This window comes from Macaca thibetana, chromosome 16, assembly GCF_024542745.1.
Source record: "Macaca thibetana thibetana isolate TM-01 chromosome 16, ASM2454274v1, whole genome shotgun sequence".
In the NCBI taxonomy this organism is placed as follows: Eukaryota; Metazoa; Chordata; class Mammalia; order Primates; family Cercopithecidae; genus Macaca; species Macaca thibetana.
The window spans coordinates 35,749,320-35,766,806 of record NC_065593.1 but is presented as its reverse complement, the minus strand read 5'-3'; the positions used below and the strand labels follow the sequence as shown (position 1 = coordinate 35,766,806).

The 17,487-nt window shown below is 46.9% G+C and overlaps 2 protein-coding genes across 8 annotated transcripts in view; one reads left to right on the top strand and one right to left on the bottom strand.

Moving 5' to 3' along the window:
• The window catches only part of SKA2 (spindle and kinetochore associated complex subunit 2), a 976,874-nt gene that overhangs the window by 223,113 nt on the left and 736,274 nt on the right, over nucleotides 1–17,487 (bottom strand). Inside the window, exon 1 of one of the 4 annotated variants that reach the window (XM_050764803.1) lies at nucleotides 1,719–1,722. The exons of the other annotated variants lie outside the window; for them this stretch is intronic. The gene's annotated coding sequence lies outside the window, so the exon portion shown is untranslated. Of the gene's footprint in view, nucleotides 1–1,718; nucleotides 1,723–17,487 lie in introns of those variants that run through there. 4 annotated transcript variants of the gene reach the window in all.
• The window catches only part of YPEL2 (yippee like 2), a 66,041-nt gene that overhangs the window by 10,551 nt on the left and 38,003 nt on the right, over nucleotides 1–17,487 (top strand). For all 4 annotated transcript variants that reach the window (XR_007720377.1, XM_050764806.1, XM_050764808.1 and 1 more), the window contains exon 2: nucleotides 9,428–9,741. Coding sequence is in view for 3 of the 4 variants with exons in the window: in XM_050764806.1 (XP_050620763.1) it covers nucleotides 9,625–9,741 (117 nt within the window). In the remaining variant the exon portion in view is untranslated. The remainder of the gene's footprint in view (nucleotides 1–9,427; nucleotides 9,742–17,487) is intronic.

Below are 17,487 nucleotides of genomic sequence, written 5' to 3'. Positions count from 1 at the left end.
CCAGTCTGATGGGGATAGAGACTCATGAACAGTGTGATAAAATGCCATTCCAGAGAAAACTTTTTTTGTGCTGGGAGAAGGGACCACCAGCTCTGCTAGTGTCCTACTGGAGCTGAGTGTTAAGGGATGAGCAGGCATTTACTCATTCCTTGAAGAATAAGGTAGGCAGAGAAGGTAGGGTAAGGCGTTGCAGGAGCTGGAATAGTGTAAGGAGCACAGGATAACGACTGAGCTTGATCTGTAGGAAGCAAAGGTTTGGAGTGGGGCGGGGAGGTGATGACAATATAAGAAGAGTTGGGCCCAGGCTCTTAGTGCCACCTGAAGGGTTGGACCACATCCTGTAAGCTGCTAGGAAACCACTGGAGGTTTTGAAACATGAGAGATTGTGATCAGGTTGTGTTTTATAAATAGAATTCTAGAATGGGCTGGAGAGGTAAGAGCTGAGTCAGGGAGACCTGTGGGAAGCTGTCGCAGTAGTCCAGGATGAGAGAGGATGGGGTTCACAGTGCTGCTGCTGGTGACTGAGGGTGGCAATGGGAGCGTGCATCTAAGAAGCAGAACCAACTGTCTAGGGGACAAATGAAGTATGACATAGAAGGGAAAGCGTAAAGGGTGTTTCCTACTTGGGCAACTGGAAGAAGGAACAGAATTGGAATAAAGGTGACAGCAGTCTCACTGTGTTGCCCAGGCTGGTCTTGAACTCCTGGGCTCAAATGATCCTCCCACCTCAGCCTCCCAAAGTGCTGGGATTACAGGCATGAGCCACTGTGCCCAGCGTGGAGACATCCTTTATAAAGGGTTCAAGGGTTCAGGAGTAGAAGGCACAAGTTTAGAAGGCTTGAAAGGGTGTGGGTAAGAAGGCCCAGGGGAACAAGCAGTCAGAGGCACTTGGCAGAAGCACTTCCAAGAACGATGGAAGGAGAATAGCCAGGAGATAGAGGCTCAAACAGAGAGGTAGGAGAAGAATCCAGAGAAACACAGTAAAGCCCATTAAGGAGCATTTCAGATGAAAGCAGCTGAAGGCAGCACCACGGCCAAATAGTATTGGCATTCTAAAGTATTAGTATTTGTGGCTCACACCTGTAATCCCCGCACTTTGGGAGACTGAGGCAGGTGGACCACCTGACGTCAGGAGTTCAAGACCAGCCTGGCCAACTTGGTGAAACCCCATCTGTACTAAAAATAAAAAATTAGCCAGCAATAGTGGTACACGCCTGTAATCCCAATTACCCGGGAGGGTGAGGCAGGAGAATTGCTTGAACCTGGGAGGCAGCGGTTGCAGTGAGCCAGAATCACGCCATTGCACTCCAGCCTGGGTGAGAGAGCAAGACTCCGTCTCAAAAAAAAAAAAGTATTAGTGTTTGAACTTGGCGTGTTGGAGACTGCCCGTAGTTTTGACTCAAAATCCTGGTTATGATAAATGATATTCATGAAGCGTTGCCAGAAGTCTCTGTGGCTCTTCCATTCCTCTAGAGCAGTGGTCCCCAACCTTTTGGCACCAGGGACCAGTTTCGTTGAAGACAGTTTTTCCACGGATGTGGGGGATGGTTTTGGGATGAAACCGTTCCACCTCAGCTCATCAGGCATTAGTTAGATTCTCATAAGGAGCGCACAGCCTAGATCCCTGGCATGCACGGTTCACAATAGGGTTCGCGCTCCTGTGAGAATCTAATACCGCCACTGACCTGATGTTTTGAAGGTTGACAGAGGGATACTTTCCCCTGAGGCAAGATTCGGCAGGCAGAGCATCACTACTACATGGAACCAGGACTTTAAAGGCTGAAAGAATTCTAGAGATCATGTAGGATTATCCTCGGACATATAACCCTCCTGAAACCAAGACTAGACCCTGCATCCAGCGTTGAGATGAATGGTTGGTTTTGTTTATGAAGGAGCATGGTTTCTTGAGTATCCAAGCTGGTTTTTATTACCAGCTGGGTGGATTTGAAGTCCCACCTGGTTCCAGTGCTGTAAAAGAGGTATCTAGAAAGTGATGGTTTTCCTGTGGGTCTTGCACATCAGCTCCTTGGCAGCTTTAATAGAGGGTTTTCAGAGAAGTTTCAGCAGTGGCCCTGTCCTGAGATTAGTACAGTCAGTGTAGACCACAGAGATAACTTTTTCAGTACAGTAAGTGATGGAGTGGTCTGTGTTAGGAACGACAGCAATAATATCAGGTCCCCAGCTAAGCCACAGAAGCCTTCTTAAACCACAATGTACCTTTAAGTCGATTAGTTTAGGCGCTAACCTCCTAACCACCCTGAGTCAGCCTGGGGGCAGGAACACTGTTCCTTTTGGTCTTGTGAATAGGAACAATTCCTGTGCCTTTTCTCCCTCACTGGTAAGGGTGACTGTAGCTAATCAGGATTATTGAGTATTAACCATGTGCTGGGTGCTGTGCTGAATGCTCCAATTACATTATCTCATTTGATCCTTCTGTCTCCTGCAGGAGGTAGGCACTATTATTATCTCCTTTCAGGCAATTTGCCCAGTGGTAATGTAGCTAGTGAGAAGAACTAAGATGGAATCCAAGTCCACCCACCTCTAGATCCTGCACTCTTAACCGCTGGGCAGCACTGCTGCCCACCTCTCTCATTGGGTGGGCACAGGTCTCTCTGTGCTGTCTGCTCTAGGCTCCGGATTCTGGGGAGAGTAGGATGGGGAAGGAGGACAACTCTCCCAGTATAAAGGCCTTCCCTCGTGATTCCACCTCTCCCTTTTTTCTGTCTCCCACTCCCAGAAGTGGCTTGCCTCCTCCTTTCTGCTGCCACCACCATTCAGCCAGGGCTGCTTTCATTCTTCACAGATGTTGGGACAGGCTATGGCTACTTAGTTACGTTCCTACCCTCCTGTCCTTAAAGTTAGCACAAGGTCCCTTTCAGGCTTTCTAAGAGTTTTTAATTTGTTTGTTTTTAAACCTAGACCAGCAATGTAAAGAATAGGCATGGATGCCAATGACAGGCCTTTGAGTGGCACCCAGGAATTGTGGTTTTCCTGGGCATCCCAGCACAGGATGGGAGTAGAGGTGGTGAGGAGAGAATTGGGTTAGATGGAGTCTGGGGATGCAGAGTAAGTTCGCCTCCTTCCTCCTTGCTTGGAGAGGGAGGGAGGGTCCTCATCACATTTGCTACCTGTGCAGGTAGGTGGACCTGTCCAGTGGGCAGCCAGTGGGAAGCAGAGGAGGTTCAGTTCAGTGATGGTGTTTAGCCTCTACTGTGTGCCCTGTGCTGCTGAGTTCATGGAGTACAAAGATGATTCTTGGAGCCTACCTCTAGTAGAGGATACAGAGGCAGTAAAGGGTAATTTCGATTTCAGTAGGGTTAAGATGGAGGTGAACACAGGAGAGGCCACTAAGCCCAGTGTTGAGGTGACATTTGAGCTGAGTTTCAATGGTCAGGTAAGGGCCTTGTGAGGAGAGATGGGAAGGTTGTATCAGTCTGAAGGAGTGGCATCAGCAAAACCATGGAAGCATGGAGTGTAAGCGTGGTATATTGAGGGGACCTACAAGGAGTGGTACAAGTTGCCACATGCCTCCAACAAAAGAGTTCCTGACACGTGGTAGACTCTTAAATGTCATTTCAATAAATAGAGATGGAGGATGATAAGGTGTAGAGGATGAGTTGAGTCCGAAGCTATGCATGGGCATCAGTAGTAATACACACCTGGAATGTGTTATATGGTTACTACATGCCAGGCACATATGCTTAGTACTTTTCTACTAACTTAGTTCATCTTCACGTGAGCCATATGAAGTAGATATTATTGTCTCTATTTTTTGTGAGGAAAGTGAGGCCCAGAGAGGCTCGGTAATTTGTCCAAGGTCACACAGCTAGTAAATGACAGAGCTGGGATTTGCAACTAGTTCCAGGTTCTTTCTTTTTTTTTTTTTTTTTTAGGGTTTCACTATGTTGCCCAGGCTAGTCTCATACTCCTGGCCTCAAGCAGTCCTTCTGCCTCAGCCTCCCAAAGTGTTGGGATTATCGACGTGAGCCACTGTGTCCAGCCGGTCCTGTCTTTTTTTTTTTTTTTTTTGAGACGGAGTCTCGCTTTGTCGCCCAGGCTGGAGTGCAGTGGCCGGATCTCAGCTCACTGCAAGTTCCGCCTCCCGGGTTTACGCCATTCTCCTGCCTCAGCCTCCCGAGTAGCTGGGACTACAGGCGCCCACCACCTCGCCCGGCTAGTTTTTTGTATTTTTAGTAGAGACGGGGTTTCACCATATTAGCCAGGATGGTCTCGATCTCCTGACCTCGTGATCCGCCCGTCTCGGCCTCCCAAAGTGCTGGGATTACAGGCTTGAGCCACCGCGCCCGGCCGGTCCTGTCTTTTTAACCACTGCTCTGTGTTGCCTTTCTGAAGGCTGTAAGCGTGATGACATGGTCAAATCTCCTTTTTAAATAGACAACACTGGCTGGCATGCAGTGGGTGGATTTAAGGGGGAAAGAGGCCCAATGGCCTGCCAGGGCTGTATAAGTCAGAGATGCTTACCTTTGGGCTGTTGAGCATGGCCACTGAGGAAGCACCTCTTAGAAGGACCTCAGTACTAACACATGTGTGTGGTTCCTCCAATGTTATTGCCGCTTTGTCTCATCTTGAAAAGAGAATTCTAGATTTGGGGAGATGTCCCAGTGGTACCATCTCAAAGAGCTGCTTGAAGACAAGTTAAAGGATCCTAATGGAAGGGGCAGGCTGGAATTTGGCTACACACAGGCATCTAGTTCAACATAAATAGGAAAGAGGAAAAATAGGATGTTCCCAAAGGACCCCAAACTCTGTGTCTGTCTGAACTCGCAGGCCTTCTCCTTTTTCTTCTTTTTTTTTTTAAGCAGCAGCATCTGTTTTTGCCCCCCGTTGGCCATTAAAAATAATAGATAAAATTTTGGTGTGTATTGTGCGCCAGCTCTGTGTAAGCACTGAGACAGTCTCACTTAACACGTAGAACCCTGTGGAGGTTGATCTTATTAGAGATGGGGAAGCTGAGGATCAGGGTGTTTTTGTAACTTGCTGAAAGTCATGCAGCTAGAAAGGAGTGGACCTGGTTTGTGTGAGTCCAGAGCCCACTTCTTTTCCAGTCTTCACCTACTCTCAGACACCCCATGGAAACAACAACACAGAGGCCTGCCTTGGGACCAGCCTTGTCCCGTGTCCTTCCTGTAGAGAGTCCCACTTCTCGGGTCAGTTTCCGTGGCTCAGCATGTGGTGGTCCAGCCTTGCTTCCACATCAATCCTCACGTTCCTCTGTGGCTTAACGAAAGCGTCCCACCTCCCTCCCCTCCATCCTGGTGGCACTCAGAAGGTTCTGTTTTGAGTTTCAGCGGCAATTACTCCCTTGTGGGGAAGGCCTGTTGGCCAGGGAGGCGGGGGAGGGTGGTGCTGGCCAGGTTGGCATGTGCTCTGTGTGCATTTGGCTCTCGAGGTGTTGTATCGAAGATCTTTGTTTTTAATCGTAATATCTCACATGGGTTTTCTTTCCGTGCTGCTCATTGTAAGCTAGCTGGGGCGGCGGCAAATCTTCCTTTAATTTCCAACGTGATGGATTATTAGTTCACTGAAAATGGTGTTTCATTTGCACATGTGCCCCGAGGCTTTTAAATATCAAGCTCATTTATTTGATGATTGTTGGGAATCAATTTAGACTCCACGATTATGTTCTGTGAGTTGGATTCATGAAGCACCATTAACAGGGGCTAAAGTTCAAAAACTCCATACTCTTAATTTCTTCCTTAAAAAAAAATCAATTTTCTTTCCTGAGAATTGACCCGAGAAGCTTTTAAAATTTTTGCTTAAAAGGGAAGAAGACAATGCAGATCGTGAGTTTTTGGTCCCCACCTCTCAGCTTGTTCCTCTCATGCAGCCTGCTTTCCCCTTTCTCAGCCCACAGGCCTTTTTTTTTTCTTTTTTTTTGAGACGGAGTCTCGCTGTGTTGCCAGGCTGGAGTTCAGTGGCGTGATCTCGGCTCACTGCAAGCTCCGCCTCCCAGGCTCAAGTGATTCTCCTGCCTCAGCCTCCCAGGTAGCTCGGACTACAGGTGTGTGCCACCATACCTGGCTAATTTTTGTATTTTTTGTAGAGATGGGGTTTCACCATATTGGCCAGGATGGTCTTAATCTCTTGACCTCATGATCCGCCCATCTCAGGCTCCCAAAGTGCTGGGACTACAGGCGTGAACCACTGCCCCTGGACCTATAGGCCTTTCTTGATCCTGCTTCTCTTTGCTTTCTACTTACCTCCTCTCATTTCTTCTAGTTTTTCCTGTACCAGTTGAACAAGATTCATATTTCAGCAAGCCACTTTTTCTTCCCTTTTTCTTTTCTTCTTTTTTTTTAATGCTCTGTGACACAGTCTGGAATGCAGTTGGAGTGAACACTGTGCACTGTAACCTCAACCTCCTGGGCTCAAGTAATCCTCCTGCCTCAGCCTCTCAGGTAGCTGGGATCACAGGCGCATGCTAATTTTTTATTAGCCATGCCTGGCTAATTTTTTAAATTTTTTTGTAGACATGAGGTCTTGCCGTGTTGTCCAGGCTGGTCTTGAAATCCTGGGCTCAAGCAATCCTGTTTCAAGTGCTAGGATTATAGGTGTGAGCCACCACACCTGGCTTTTCCTTTTTTCTTCTTAGGAACTGAGTCCCCTCCCTAGGATGCCTGTTTATTCATATTTAAGAGCAATGGGGAGCAGAGTGACCCTGCCACAGCGAAGTGTTAAGGCCTCTTCTCTAGGCCTTCCAGAGCCTTTCTAGCACCAGACAGCCTGGGCCATTGCTTATGTGGTAAATTTTTCTCTTGTCTTTTTAGGTTCAGAGCTGTGGTAAGGATGGAATGTGCATGTGTGTGTGTGTGTGTGACACACTCGCATTTAATACAAACGAGAAATGCTTATTTCACAGAAGGTAGCTTTGAATAAGTTTTGGGATTCAGATTTGAAGCTGAGCATAACCAGAAACTTCTACCTGTAAACTTTTTTTGGGGGTTTCCTTCAGAGGAGAAGTGAGAGAAGAAATAATTCTACTCTGGGGAAATGCATAATTTAGAAGCTGTCTGCATGTCTAAGAAAACAGACTCTGTATCTGCTCTCTAAACTCAGACTGGCAGCCAGGTCATTGTTTCTTTTTCTCCCCTCTGTGTTTGTGTAAGACGAATGGGTCTGGTGTTCTCTGTGCTCCCCAGCGGGCAGCTAAGGCTGTGGACTCCAGCAGCATTTGGCCTGGAGGAAACCTACTGCTTGTTTTCCCCTGCCTGTCTTTCCTATTTCCTTACTCTCTAACTCACCACCCCTTCCTTTCCTGGACGTGCTGTCTATCCTGAGAATGGAACAGGAATATTAGAAAGGTTGAAGGGCCAGGTGCGGTGGCTCACACCTGTAATCCCAGCACTTTGGGAGGCCGAGGCGGGTTGATCACCTGATGTCAGGAGTTCAAGACCAGTCTTGCCAACATGGTGAAACCCCGTCTCTACTAAAAATACAAAAATTAGCCAGGCGTGGTGGTGGGCACCTGTAATCCTAGCTACCTGGGAGGCTAAGGCAGGAGGATTGCTTGAACCCGGGAGGCGGAGGTTGTCGTGAGCCAAGATTATGCCACTGTACTCTAGCCTGGAAGACAGAGTGAGACTGTCTCAGAAAAGAAGGAAAAAGGAAGGTTGAGGGTATTTCAGGAAACTCCAAGCGGAGTGCTTCGCTCTACCACCTTTCTACCTGTAACACTATGCATTGGTCTTCTGTGGACTGTCTTGTCATTCACCTTACCTGCTACTCAGAGTGTGCCCAGGGTGTGATGAAGGGGTTCTGGATCAAAAGTTTATGTATCTTTCATCCTGTCTCCTGTGATGGTCAGGCCTAACTCTGAGGCAAAGCCGAGAGAAGTATTTCCCACTTCCATTTCGTTCAAATGTTGCTATAATGTTCACTATAACCTGATTTTACGTCTTTAAAACTAGAGGTGGGAGGCTGAGCAGGGGCGACATCGTACCTTGGCCCCTGGAGATCTGAATCCCTTCAACAGTCAGATAACTCACATATAATTGGCCGCTTTGCATGTGGAGCCTCCTTGGCTCAGGGCTGCAGAAGAGGAGTGCTCTCACTGTGGAATAAGGGGTGGTGACTGATACTGTCCTTCAGCCTAGTGCTAGGTAGTGCTGTTGGCCACTCAGGACGATATAAAGTGTCCCAGAAGTATGGCGGCCTCAGTGACTGCTTTGGTGGGAAGGATTCCAGGGAAGACGGCAGCTTTGCTTTGGAAGATTTGGTTCCAGGGAGGTTTAGAGGAAAAAGAGGATGATGATTTGCAGGCTTTCTCTAAAGATCCAGATGGATCCCAGACGTAGTCCAGCCAGGAAGATCTGATTTTGTTTATCTTCCTTCCCCATCTCCCTAAATAATTTTATCTTCAAAGCATGACGCAGGTGTTAATTAACACTCCCCACTCTCCTGGGAGGTAGGCAAGTGGAAACACCACCCCTATTAGTGAAGCCCAGGGGATAGCAGGTGCGGAAGCCTCAGGCAGGTGAGCCATAGAGAAGCAGAGGAGTCTTAGACCTTGTGGCCCTGCCCTCAGACCTTTATTTGGACTCGCTGCTCACTTAGTTACCTTGGCACCACCTCGCTTTCTCAGTGTCCTTGGTTCCCAGTAAAAGAGCTGAGGCTGTGGTAGAAAAGATGTATGGTACTATGGGATGAATAATGGGAAGTCAAAGGGCTGGGAAGGAATTCTGGTAAAATTCACTGTTACTGTGAATTTTAGATGCAGGATTCTGATTATGCCATCGATTTCATTCATTTGGTTTAAAAAAATAATGTACTATTTACTTCTGAGTGAGGTGTATTGCAGAGAGAATCACTTCTTCGGAAAGAGCTGGCTTACCACTAGGGATCCCGCTGATTGGGAACTTGATCCTTTATATCCCATGCTCAATCTCTAAAGCAAAGCCTGGAGTGTGGGGTTTGCTGCCTCTGCAGGTGATGGCTTCAAGCATTGGACTCTCGACATCTGGAAATGGATGAGAAACCCAGGTGTGACTGTTGGATGTGGTGAACCTCTAGAGGCTAAACTTTTCCTTCTCCTTTAACCACTTGCCTTGGTTGGCTCAGGAGAGGGGGCCCTGAGGAGTCCTCTCCCTGGGGCTGTAGGTGGTAGCACATCTTCAAGCCTGATGTTATCTAGGGCTGCCTGGGAATGATGATAATGTATGTGCTGGGTGTCTAATGAAACTGCTGGGATGATACTGAACTTCCCACTCCAGAAAAGCAGCGAGACTGGAGTCTCCAGTGGTTTCTTTCTCATTCATTGGGTATCTTGGGCATAATACAAGGAACAGAGAAGTGGGTCATTTGATCCTGTAAGTGTTGCCTTCTTCATGGGTAGCAGTTGGATTCTGCTTGCTTTGTAGGGAGCCCTGCTCCATCAGCCAATGTCAGTCCTCTTTCCTTGATGTTACAGGCTGCTGAGAACTAGCCCTAGACCTCCGCGTGAGGGTTCTTCTGCCGAAGACATCACCAGTGTGTGGAGCCTGCCCCACACCCACCCGCTGCCAAACCACGGCCTTTACCTGTGTCTTCCGGTGTTTCCCGTGCGACCCATCCTGTGGGAGTGCCTCGTGGGCTGCCCCAGAGTTCACCCCACACTCAGCAGCGCCAATGGTGAAGATGACAAGATCAAAGACTTTCCAGGCATATCTGCCTTCCTGCCACCGGACCTACAGCTGCATTCACTGCAGAGCTCACTTGGCCAATCATGATGAACTAATTTCCAAGGTACATGTTTCCAGCAGGCCTTCCTTGCCTACCTCGGGGAGGGCGCTTAGTGCTCTTAAGGTTGCAGAGGTTTACAGGCCCTCTCAAGAATATTTGTACTTCATCTTTGTACAGGGAGGGCCGACCCACGTGACTGTCTCGCTCAACTGAAAAGTAACTCTGAGTTGGAGGGACAGAGTAGTAGTTTAATTTGTTATTTTGGAAATGAGGTGTCATCCTTGTTGGAGGCTTTGGGAGCTGGCAGCTTGCAGGCCAGAAAAGGGAAGGGCTGGGGATGGATGGGAGCCTTGTGCTCAGCTTGCTTGGTTTAGGTTGGCGGACGAAGAGTGAAGAGTGCTCCCTGCTCAGAAGGTGAATTCTAAGAAAGCAGGAGGATGTCTTGTAAGAGGGGTTCCTTAGCAAGAAGAGAGAGCCCCCCAGGAAGTTGTAAGACTGTGGAGTTACTAAAGTGGGTGGCCTTTGGCAGGGACCAAAAGTGGCTTGTTGAAGAGCAGACCGTCTGGCCTGTGGGGGCCTTTAGGGCTTATACATGAGGTAATAATGGCATGACATTTGATCATGATCAGAAGAATGGAAGCCGATTTTTCCTGAGGTGCTTAGGCAGCTGCTTTCTAAAGATGGGGCTGGGGGATTATTAAGTAAATAAACCAACATGCCAGTTGTGCAATTCAGGAAATGGATCCTTCAGGCAGCGTTCTCAGGGGAACTGCTTCCCTCCTGGCCCTAGATTCCCAGGGGAAGAGAAACAGGTTTTACTAGGCTGCACGACAAAGAGAAAGAGATCATGGGAGACTTTTCCCTTACAAAAGCATCTTTACCCAGAACCAGGACTTCACGCCATTAAAGTAAAAACAAACCAACCCACCTCTACACAGACCCAGATGAAGTTTTTTGTTTTGTTTTTAAATCAGTGTTCCTCATCTGTTTACAAGACCTGCTGGAAAAGGTGGCTGTTGCTTTCTTTGTCTCTGGTTTGGTAGCCCCAGCCAGAGAGGAATGAAGGATCTAGTCAGCTCTTGTAGAACAGTCCTCTCCAGCTGGCTGATTTGACCTAGGAGGTGAAGAAGGCTGCCCAAATAACCACATCTGTAGTAGTAAGGCTTTTCAAATCAGGCCTGAGGACCGAACCCCCTATTCTAGCCTATTCTCCAGGGTCTAAGGTGACCACAGAGCTTGAAGCATACAGCCCCTTAGAGTCCTATCCTCTGGCCAGACTTGTGAATCTGCCCCACTTTCTTTTCTTTATGGTTCTGTTAATTCCTCTCCTTTACGCTTCTTACATTTCAGCCAGCCTTTAGCTTCCTTCTCAGCTTCCCTTTGAATTTTGGGGAACCCCTTGAGTCTGGAAGTTTGAATGTGAGAAGGTGTCAGTGAGAGAAGAGAGGAGTTGGTCTCTTGGGTGTTGGAATTGGGTTTGCAAAGTTGGAGGGGAATTGTGAGTTGTCGGTTTTTTTTTTTTTTTTTTTTTTTTTTTTTTTTTTTGGAAATCTCTAGAGAAATTATTTGCCTATATCTACTGGGAAAGCCAAGGCATCATTTTTTTAATACAGGGAACCAGTGCTATGTATCATAAGAAATTGAGGTACCAATAAGGTATTTTAGCATCCTCTATGTACTAAAAACTGCAGCTTGACACTTTATAAATGTTATCTTAACCTTCGTATGAAGTCTTTAAGGTAGGTGACATGAGTCATATTTTATGCGGATGAAGAAGCTGAAACTCATAAAACTTGTCCAAGATGTCAAATCAGAGGTTCAGAGAAGAGTGATTACTTTGAGTGGGTGTTCAGGAGGGATTGCTGGAGGAGGTGGTTCTTTGATCTGGGCCTTGTAAAATGGGCAGAAGTTGAGTATGTGGAGATGGTAATGGCCTTCAGAATTTATGTCTTATCTCTTTGGCCTAGTGTACAGGGCCTTTGACAATTTGGCAGAGTCATGACTTTTTTGTTAGGTCTCCAGCCAGCTCTCCACTTTGTTTTAGCCACTCGGAACCAAGCCACATTCCCTGAATATGCAGGTATGGGTGTTTCAGGGCTGTGTGCCTTAGTCAAGAGTGTCCCTTCTTCTTCACCTCCCTCCTTCACTCCTTTCTCCTGAGCTCTTCTTCTACGTCCTTGGGCATGGCCTATATCTGCTTTACGTCTCAGGGTCAGAACCTGACCCAAGCCAAGATCTCAGTAAATGATAAATGAATAGATGGAGGTTGAGCCTTGGAGAAGACAAGTAATGAGAAAAAAAAAATACTTTGTTGGCCTCATGTCCTTCCTGTCCCTTTTGGGGCAGAAAGGCTCATTCACAAGTCCAGGCCAAAGTCAGCACAGGCTTCAGTTTCATTGGCTCAGGCCGGTACACAGATGGGGTGCATTAGAGCTTGATGATTTAAAGGGTTGGGTGAAATGCCTGGCTGTGGGGAGAGCTGAGGGAGCTGCGGCTGGCATTGCACAAAGGTTCCTTTATTTCACTCCACAGCCACCCCCGGCGTTAAATAATCTATAGATTCTTATGCAGGTCTGCCTAATGGAAAGATCATTGCCCCAGCCTCCTCCTTGGAAAATAGGCCTTTCTTTTCATTTTCCCCCCCTCCTCTTCCATTTAAGAAAGTTCAAGGAGAGAATGTCTCTCCTGTTCTCCTCTCTTGACTTAATCTCCTATGCAGTTTCAGAATCTGCCCAGTGGGAGTTCGGAGCTGGGAAGCAGATAACTGGAGCCGGATCAGCAGTGTAATTAAATGATACTTTGTACTGGTAATAGGGCCTTTCATCTGAAAGCTTGACATTCGTTTGGTGCAAAAAAAAAAAAAAAAAAAAAGAAAGAAAAAGAAAAAAAGAGAAAAAAAATGAGTGCTTTCATTATGAAGAAGGGGATACAAAGGTCTGAGTGTGTGACCAGCAGTGAACTGGGACTAGGACTGGAACTTCAGGCTCCCTTCTATCAGTGTGCCTAAGCCTAATGGAAGTGTAGAGTTACAAAGTTTTTAAAAACAAATGGAGTCTGTATTGCCATGGTGGCGGAAAGAATCCCGTACCAGGCTTTCTACCTTCATAGCTTGCTCTAGATCCCTAGAGGCCTAGTTACGTGCAATCAGCTGTCCAACTTCCAAGCCTCAGTTTCTCGCTCATAAAATGGGTAAAATAATATTTACTATGTTTAATGCTGTGTTAGTCCATTAGGGCTGCTAAAACAACATATGATAGACTAGTTAGCTTGTAAACAACAGAAGTTTATTTCTCACAGTTCTGGAGGCTGGGAAGTCCAAGTTCAAGACAACATGAGATTCAGTCTGGTGAGGCCCTGCTTTCTGGTTCACAGACAGCTCCTTCACACTTAATCTGACACAGTAGAAGGGAAGGGTCTCTCTCTGGCCTCTTTATAAGGACACTAATCCCATTCACAAGAGCTTTGGCCTGATGACCTGATCACCTCCCAAAGGCCTGATCTCCTCCTACCATCATCTTTGGGGTGAGCATTTCAACATATGAATATTGGGGAGACATTCAGACCATAGCAGATGTCTCTAGCAGCCAGCACCTAGTGTGTGCTCATGGTGTGCTATCCCAATAACAGTCCTGAGGAGTAGGCATACACCTTACTGGGGGAGCAGGTTTATCTCATTGCATTGTTATGAGGCTCAGATGAGATCATGGATGTGTGGGTGGTTTGCAAATCACAAACCTCTATGTAAATATAAAGTAGTCTGTTTGCTTCTCTTGGCCTTACTGTCCAAAAGAAAAGAACAGAAAGGCAAGGGGGTGGATTGGAGGGAATTATTCCTGCCTGACACCAACGAGTTTTAGTTTGGCTAAGATGGGTTCACTTGGTACCTGAGGCACAAGAGTTGGATATGAGAAGGGGTAATAGCAAGCCAAGCGTGTCTGTAGAAAGGTAACATGGCGCCGGGCGCGGTGGCTCAAGCCTGTAATCCCAGCACTTTGGGAGGCCGAGACGGGCGGATCACGAGGTCAGGAGATCGAGACCATCCTGGCTAAAGCAATGAAACCCCGTCTCTACTAAAAAAATACAAAAAAAACCAGCCAGGCGAGGTGGCGGGCGCCTGTAGTCGCAGCTACTCGGGAGGCTGAGGCAGGAGAATGGCGGGAACCCGGGAGGCGGAGCTTGCAGTGAGCCGAGATCCCGCCACTGCACTCCAGCCTGGGCGACAGAACGAGACTCCGTCTCAAAAAAAAAGAAAGGTAACATGGCATTTTCTCTGTAAAATGGTAAAGAGGATAAGGGGAAAAGCTCTTTGAATTGATGACAGAACTATCTAGGGAATGTGCCAAGGCATCCTACAATTTCTTTCTTAGGGGATGTTATGGTCTAAATGCTGGAGTGTTTGCATGCAGAGGTATTTTGAGTTGGCATGAGGAATTGCTCACATTGTTTCTTCCCTAATGGTACATATAAGCCCTAGTATAAAAATATACTTTGGTTATAAAATAATAATAGCTTCATTTGGAACAGTTAGTAGCCAGCCCTAGTGAGAATAATCTAAACACTCATTTTAGTGGACATAATCTATTATGGAAACCTGGGTCTTCACAAAGCTTTTGTATGAAAATGTTCTGTCTGTCATCCTCCCTTTGCCTCTCTCCTGCCAACCCCTTAATGGCATTGTGGAGTAGGCCATTTAGGAAGGATAAATTGGATTATTCTATCACAGACCCACTTTGGGGCCTTGTGACTTCATGCCAACACACAGTTGCTTTAGTGCTCTGGGTCCTGGAGGAAAGGAGTTGTAGGGTGCTGTAGAGGGGTATCTGATGGAGGTGGGATGAGGAAACCTTTTGCTCAGTCTCCAAAACTATTTACGTTATTGTTATATGAGATCTATAGGTCAGATTATCTTCTGGTGACAAATACGGAATTTCCAGAATTACGGATCATCTCATTCAAGCCTCTCTTCATGAGGAAACAGGCCATGGGTGACTCAGTGATCAAACTGAGGTCACACAGCCTCAGAACCGGGGCCGTCCACCTCGTACCCCTCCCCAGCGTTCTGTGTGAGGAGCCCTGGCCTGACTTGTTTGCAAGCTCTGGGCAGTCTTTCTGAGGTTAGGAACATTTAGAAGGCAGGTGGGTTTTGTTCCCTGTGGGGTTCCATTGGGCTTACAGTGGTGACATTTTGGTTTTCCCTTCCTGTCTAGAGATTAGATGCAGCATTGCTTTGAGAAGAGTCAGGGAGTGAGATGTTCTGAAGCCTTGTATTGATCTAGTGGGTGCCAAGAGGTAGACTCTGCCCTTGGTTTCCCACCTCTGGCTCTGAGCCCTGGTGTTCTACACCAGTGTAGTGTAGTACCCCCGTGCAGTGGTGTGGAGGCAGTGCCACGGAGGGAGTGCTGCTGTGGAAGTACCGGGATCTGTCCCATCCTGTCCTCTCTACCTGTCAGGGCAGGGATTTGTTTCTCAATTCCCATGGCTCACCAGTTTGGTTTGTTTGTTTTTCTTTTCTTTTTTTTTTTTTTTTGAGACGGAGTTTCATTCTTGTTGTCCAGGTTGGAGTACAGTGGCACAATCTTGGCTCACCTCAGCCTCTGCCTCCCAGGTTCAAGCAATTCTCCTGCCTCAGGCTCCTGAGTAGCTGGGATTACAGGCATGCACCTCCACGCTCAGCTAATTCTTTTTTTTTTTTTTTTTTTTTTTTAAGACGGAGTCTCGCTCTGTCGCCCGGGCTGGAGTGCAGTGGCCGGACCTCAGCTCACTGCAAGCTCCGCCTCCCGGGTTCCCGCCATTCTCCTGCCTCAGCCTCCCGAGTAGCTGGGACCACAGGCGCCCGCCACCTTGCCCGGCTAGTTTTTTGTATTTTTAGTAGAGACGGGGTTTCACCGTATTAGCCAGGATGGTCTCGATCTCCTGACCTCGTGATCCGCCCGTCTCGGCCTCCCAAAGTGCTGAGATTACAGGCTTGAGCCACCGCGCCCGGCCCACGCTCAGCTAATTCTGTATTTTTAGTAGAGACGAGGTTTCTCCATGTTGGCCAGGCTGATCTCGAACTCCTGACCTCAGGTGATCCTCCTACCTCAGCCTCTCAAAGTGCTGGGATTACAGGCGTGAGCCACCGCACCCAGTCTTTTTTTTTTTTTTTTCTTTCTTTTTTTTTTTTTTTTTTTTTGTTGAAGGGGGTGGATGGGGTCTTGCTCTGTGGCCCAGGCTGGAATGCAGTGGTACGATCTCGGCTCACTGCAACCTCTGCTTCCCTCCCAGCCTCCCAGGTATCTGGCATTACAGGTGCACATCACCACTCCTGGCTAATTTTTGTATTTTTAGTAGAGATGGGATTTTGCCATGTTGGCCAGGCTGGTCTCAAACTCCTGACCTCCAGTGATCCGCCCACCTCGGCCTCCCAAAGTGTTGGTGTTACAGGCGTGACCCACTGCACCCGGCCAGTTTGTGTTTTTAATGTACAATAAAACTACTCTCTAAAATCGTGATGGAATTATCTATGTCCTGAAAACCTCATGTAAATAATAAATATAGGAACATAATTTCTAAAAATCCCCTCATTTCTTTTTTTTCTCCAGATGCCCTGGAAAACAGTATAGTGAGCATTGAGTTATATCACTAGTAGTGTTTTTAGTGGCTGCTGTGTCACATCAGACAACATAATTCGTTAAGGGTATGCACAATATAATCAGACCAGAATGCCAGTTAGCAAGAATTAAAAATAAAGATGAAAAGAAATGATAAATATATACAATATGAGATGTAACTGTTGAAGATAATTATTCTATGAACTTATCTAACTGCAAAATAGATAATTTTAGCTCTAATTTTGTTAATTGAGCTCTAATTTTGATATTCAGTGGATATATGACATAATGATTTTCACAAAAACCATATTCGAATAAAATTCATATTTTTTAGGAGGAAGGAATAAACAGATTGCCGGCGTAAATGTCTATCTCAAAAAGTAAACCTTTTGTTTCTAGAGTAGTGGGACCTAGCTCTTTACTGGAGCAGTGGTACTAAGAAGCAGAAGGGTGGGAACACCTGCGCTCTGTGGCCCGAGCTCTGGTGGGTGCCTCTGCCACTTTGCTGTTGAATGTCAGTGTTTCTTTTTTATTTATTTTTTTGAGATGGAGTCTCACTCTGTTGCCCAGGCTGGAGTGCAGTGGTGCAATCTCGGCTCACTGCAACCTCCGCCTCCTGAGTTCAAGAGATTCTCCTGCCTCAGCCTTCAGAGTAGCTGGGATTGCAGGCATGCACCACCACACCCGGCTAATTTTTGTATTTTTAATAGAGACAGGGTTTTGCCACGTTGGCCAGGCTGGTCTCGAACCCCTGACCTCAAGTTACCTGCCTGCCTTGGCCTCCCAAAGTGCTAGGAGTACAGACGTGAGCCACCATGCCTGGCCATGTCAGTGTTTCTTAAACATCACTTCTAAGCTACAGCCAAGGCAGAAGTGACAAATAATGGAAGAGTTCCAGCACAACCCAGTAAGTCCAGTTTCAACACATGCTCTACCCATTTGGCTTTTATAAAAGAGAATCACATTTCCCAAACCCAAATCACTTAATTCTTTTCTTCAAGTATGTGACCTTTGAAAGCCCTGTCTCCTACTAATGAAGCATTGGCTCTTTTATACTCCTGTAGAAGTATCTGTTCTACAGGAAGGGGTGGCAGGTGAATCAAATCTGTACAGAAAGCCTCCAAACAAAGGGATGTGGTTACTTTACAGTGTTTCTTGGTGAAAATAAACTATTTGGGGCTCATAAAGTATAGTATCTTATGGTACCTTTCCTCCATAG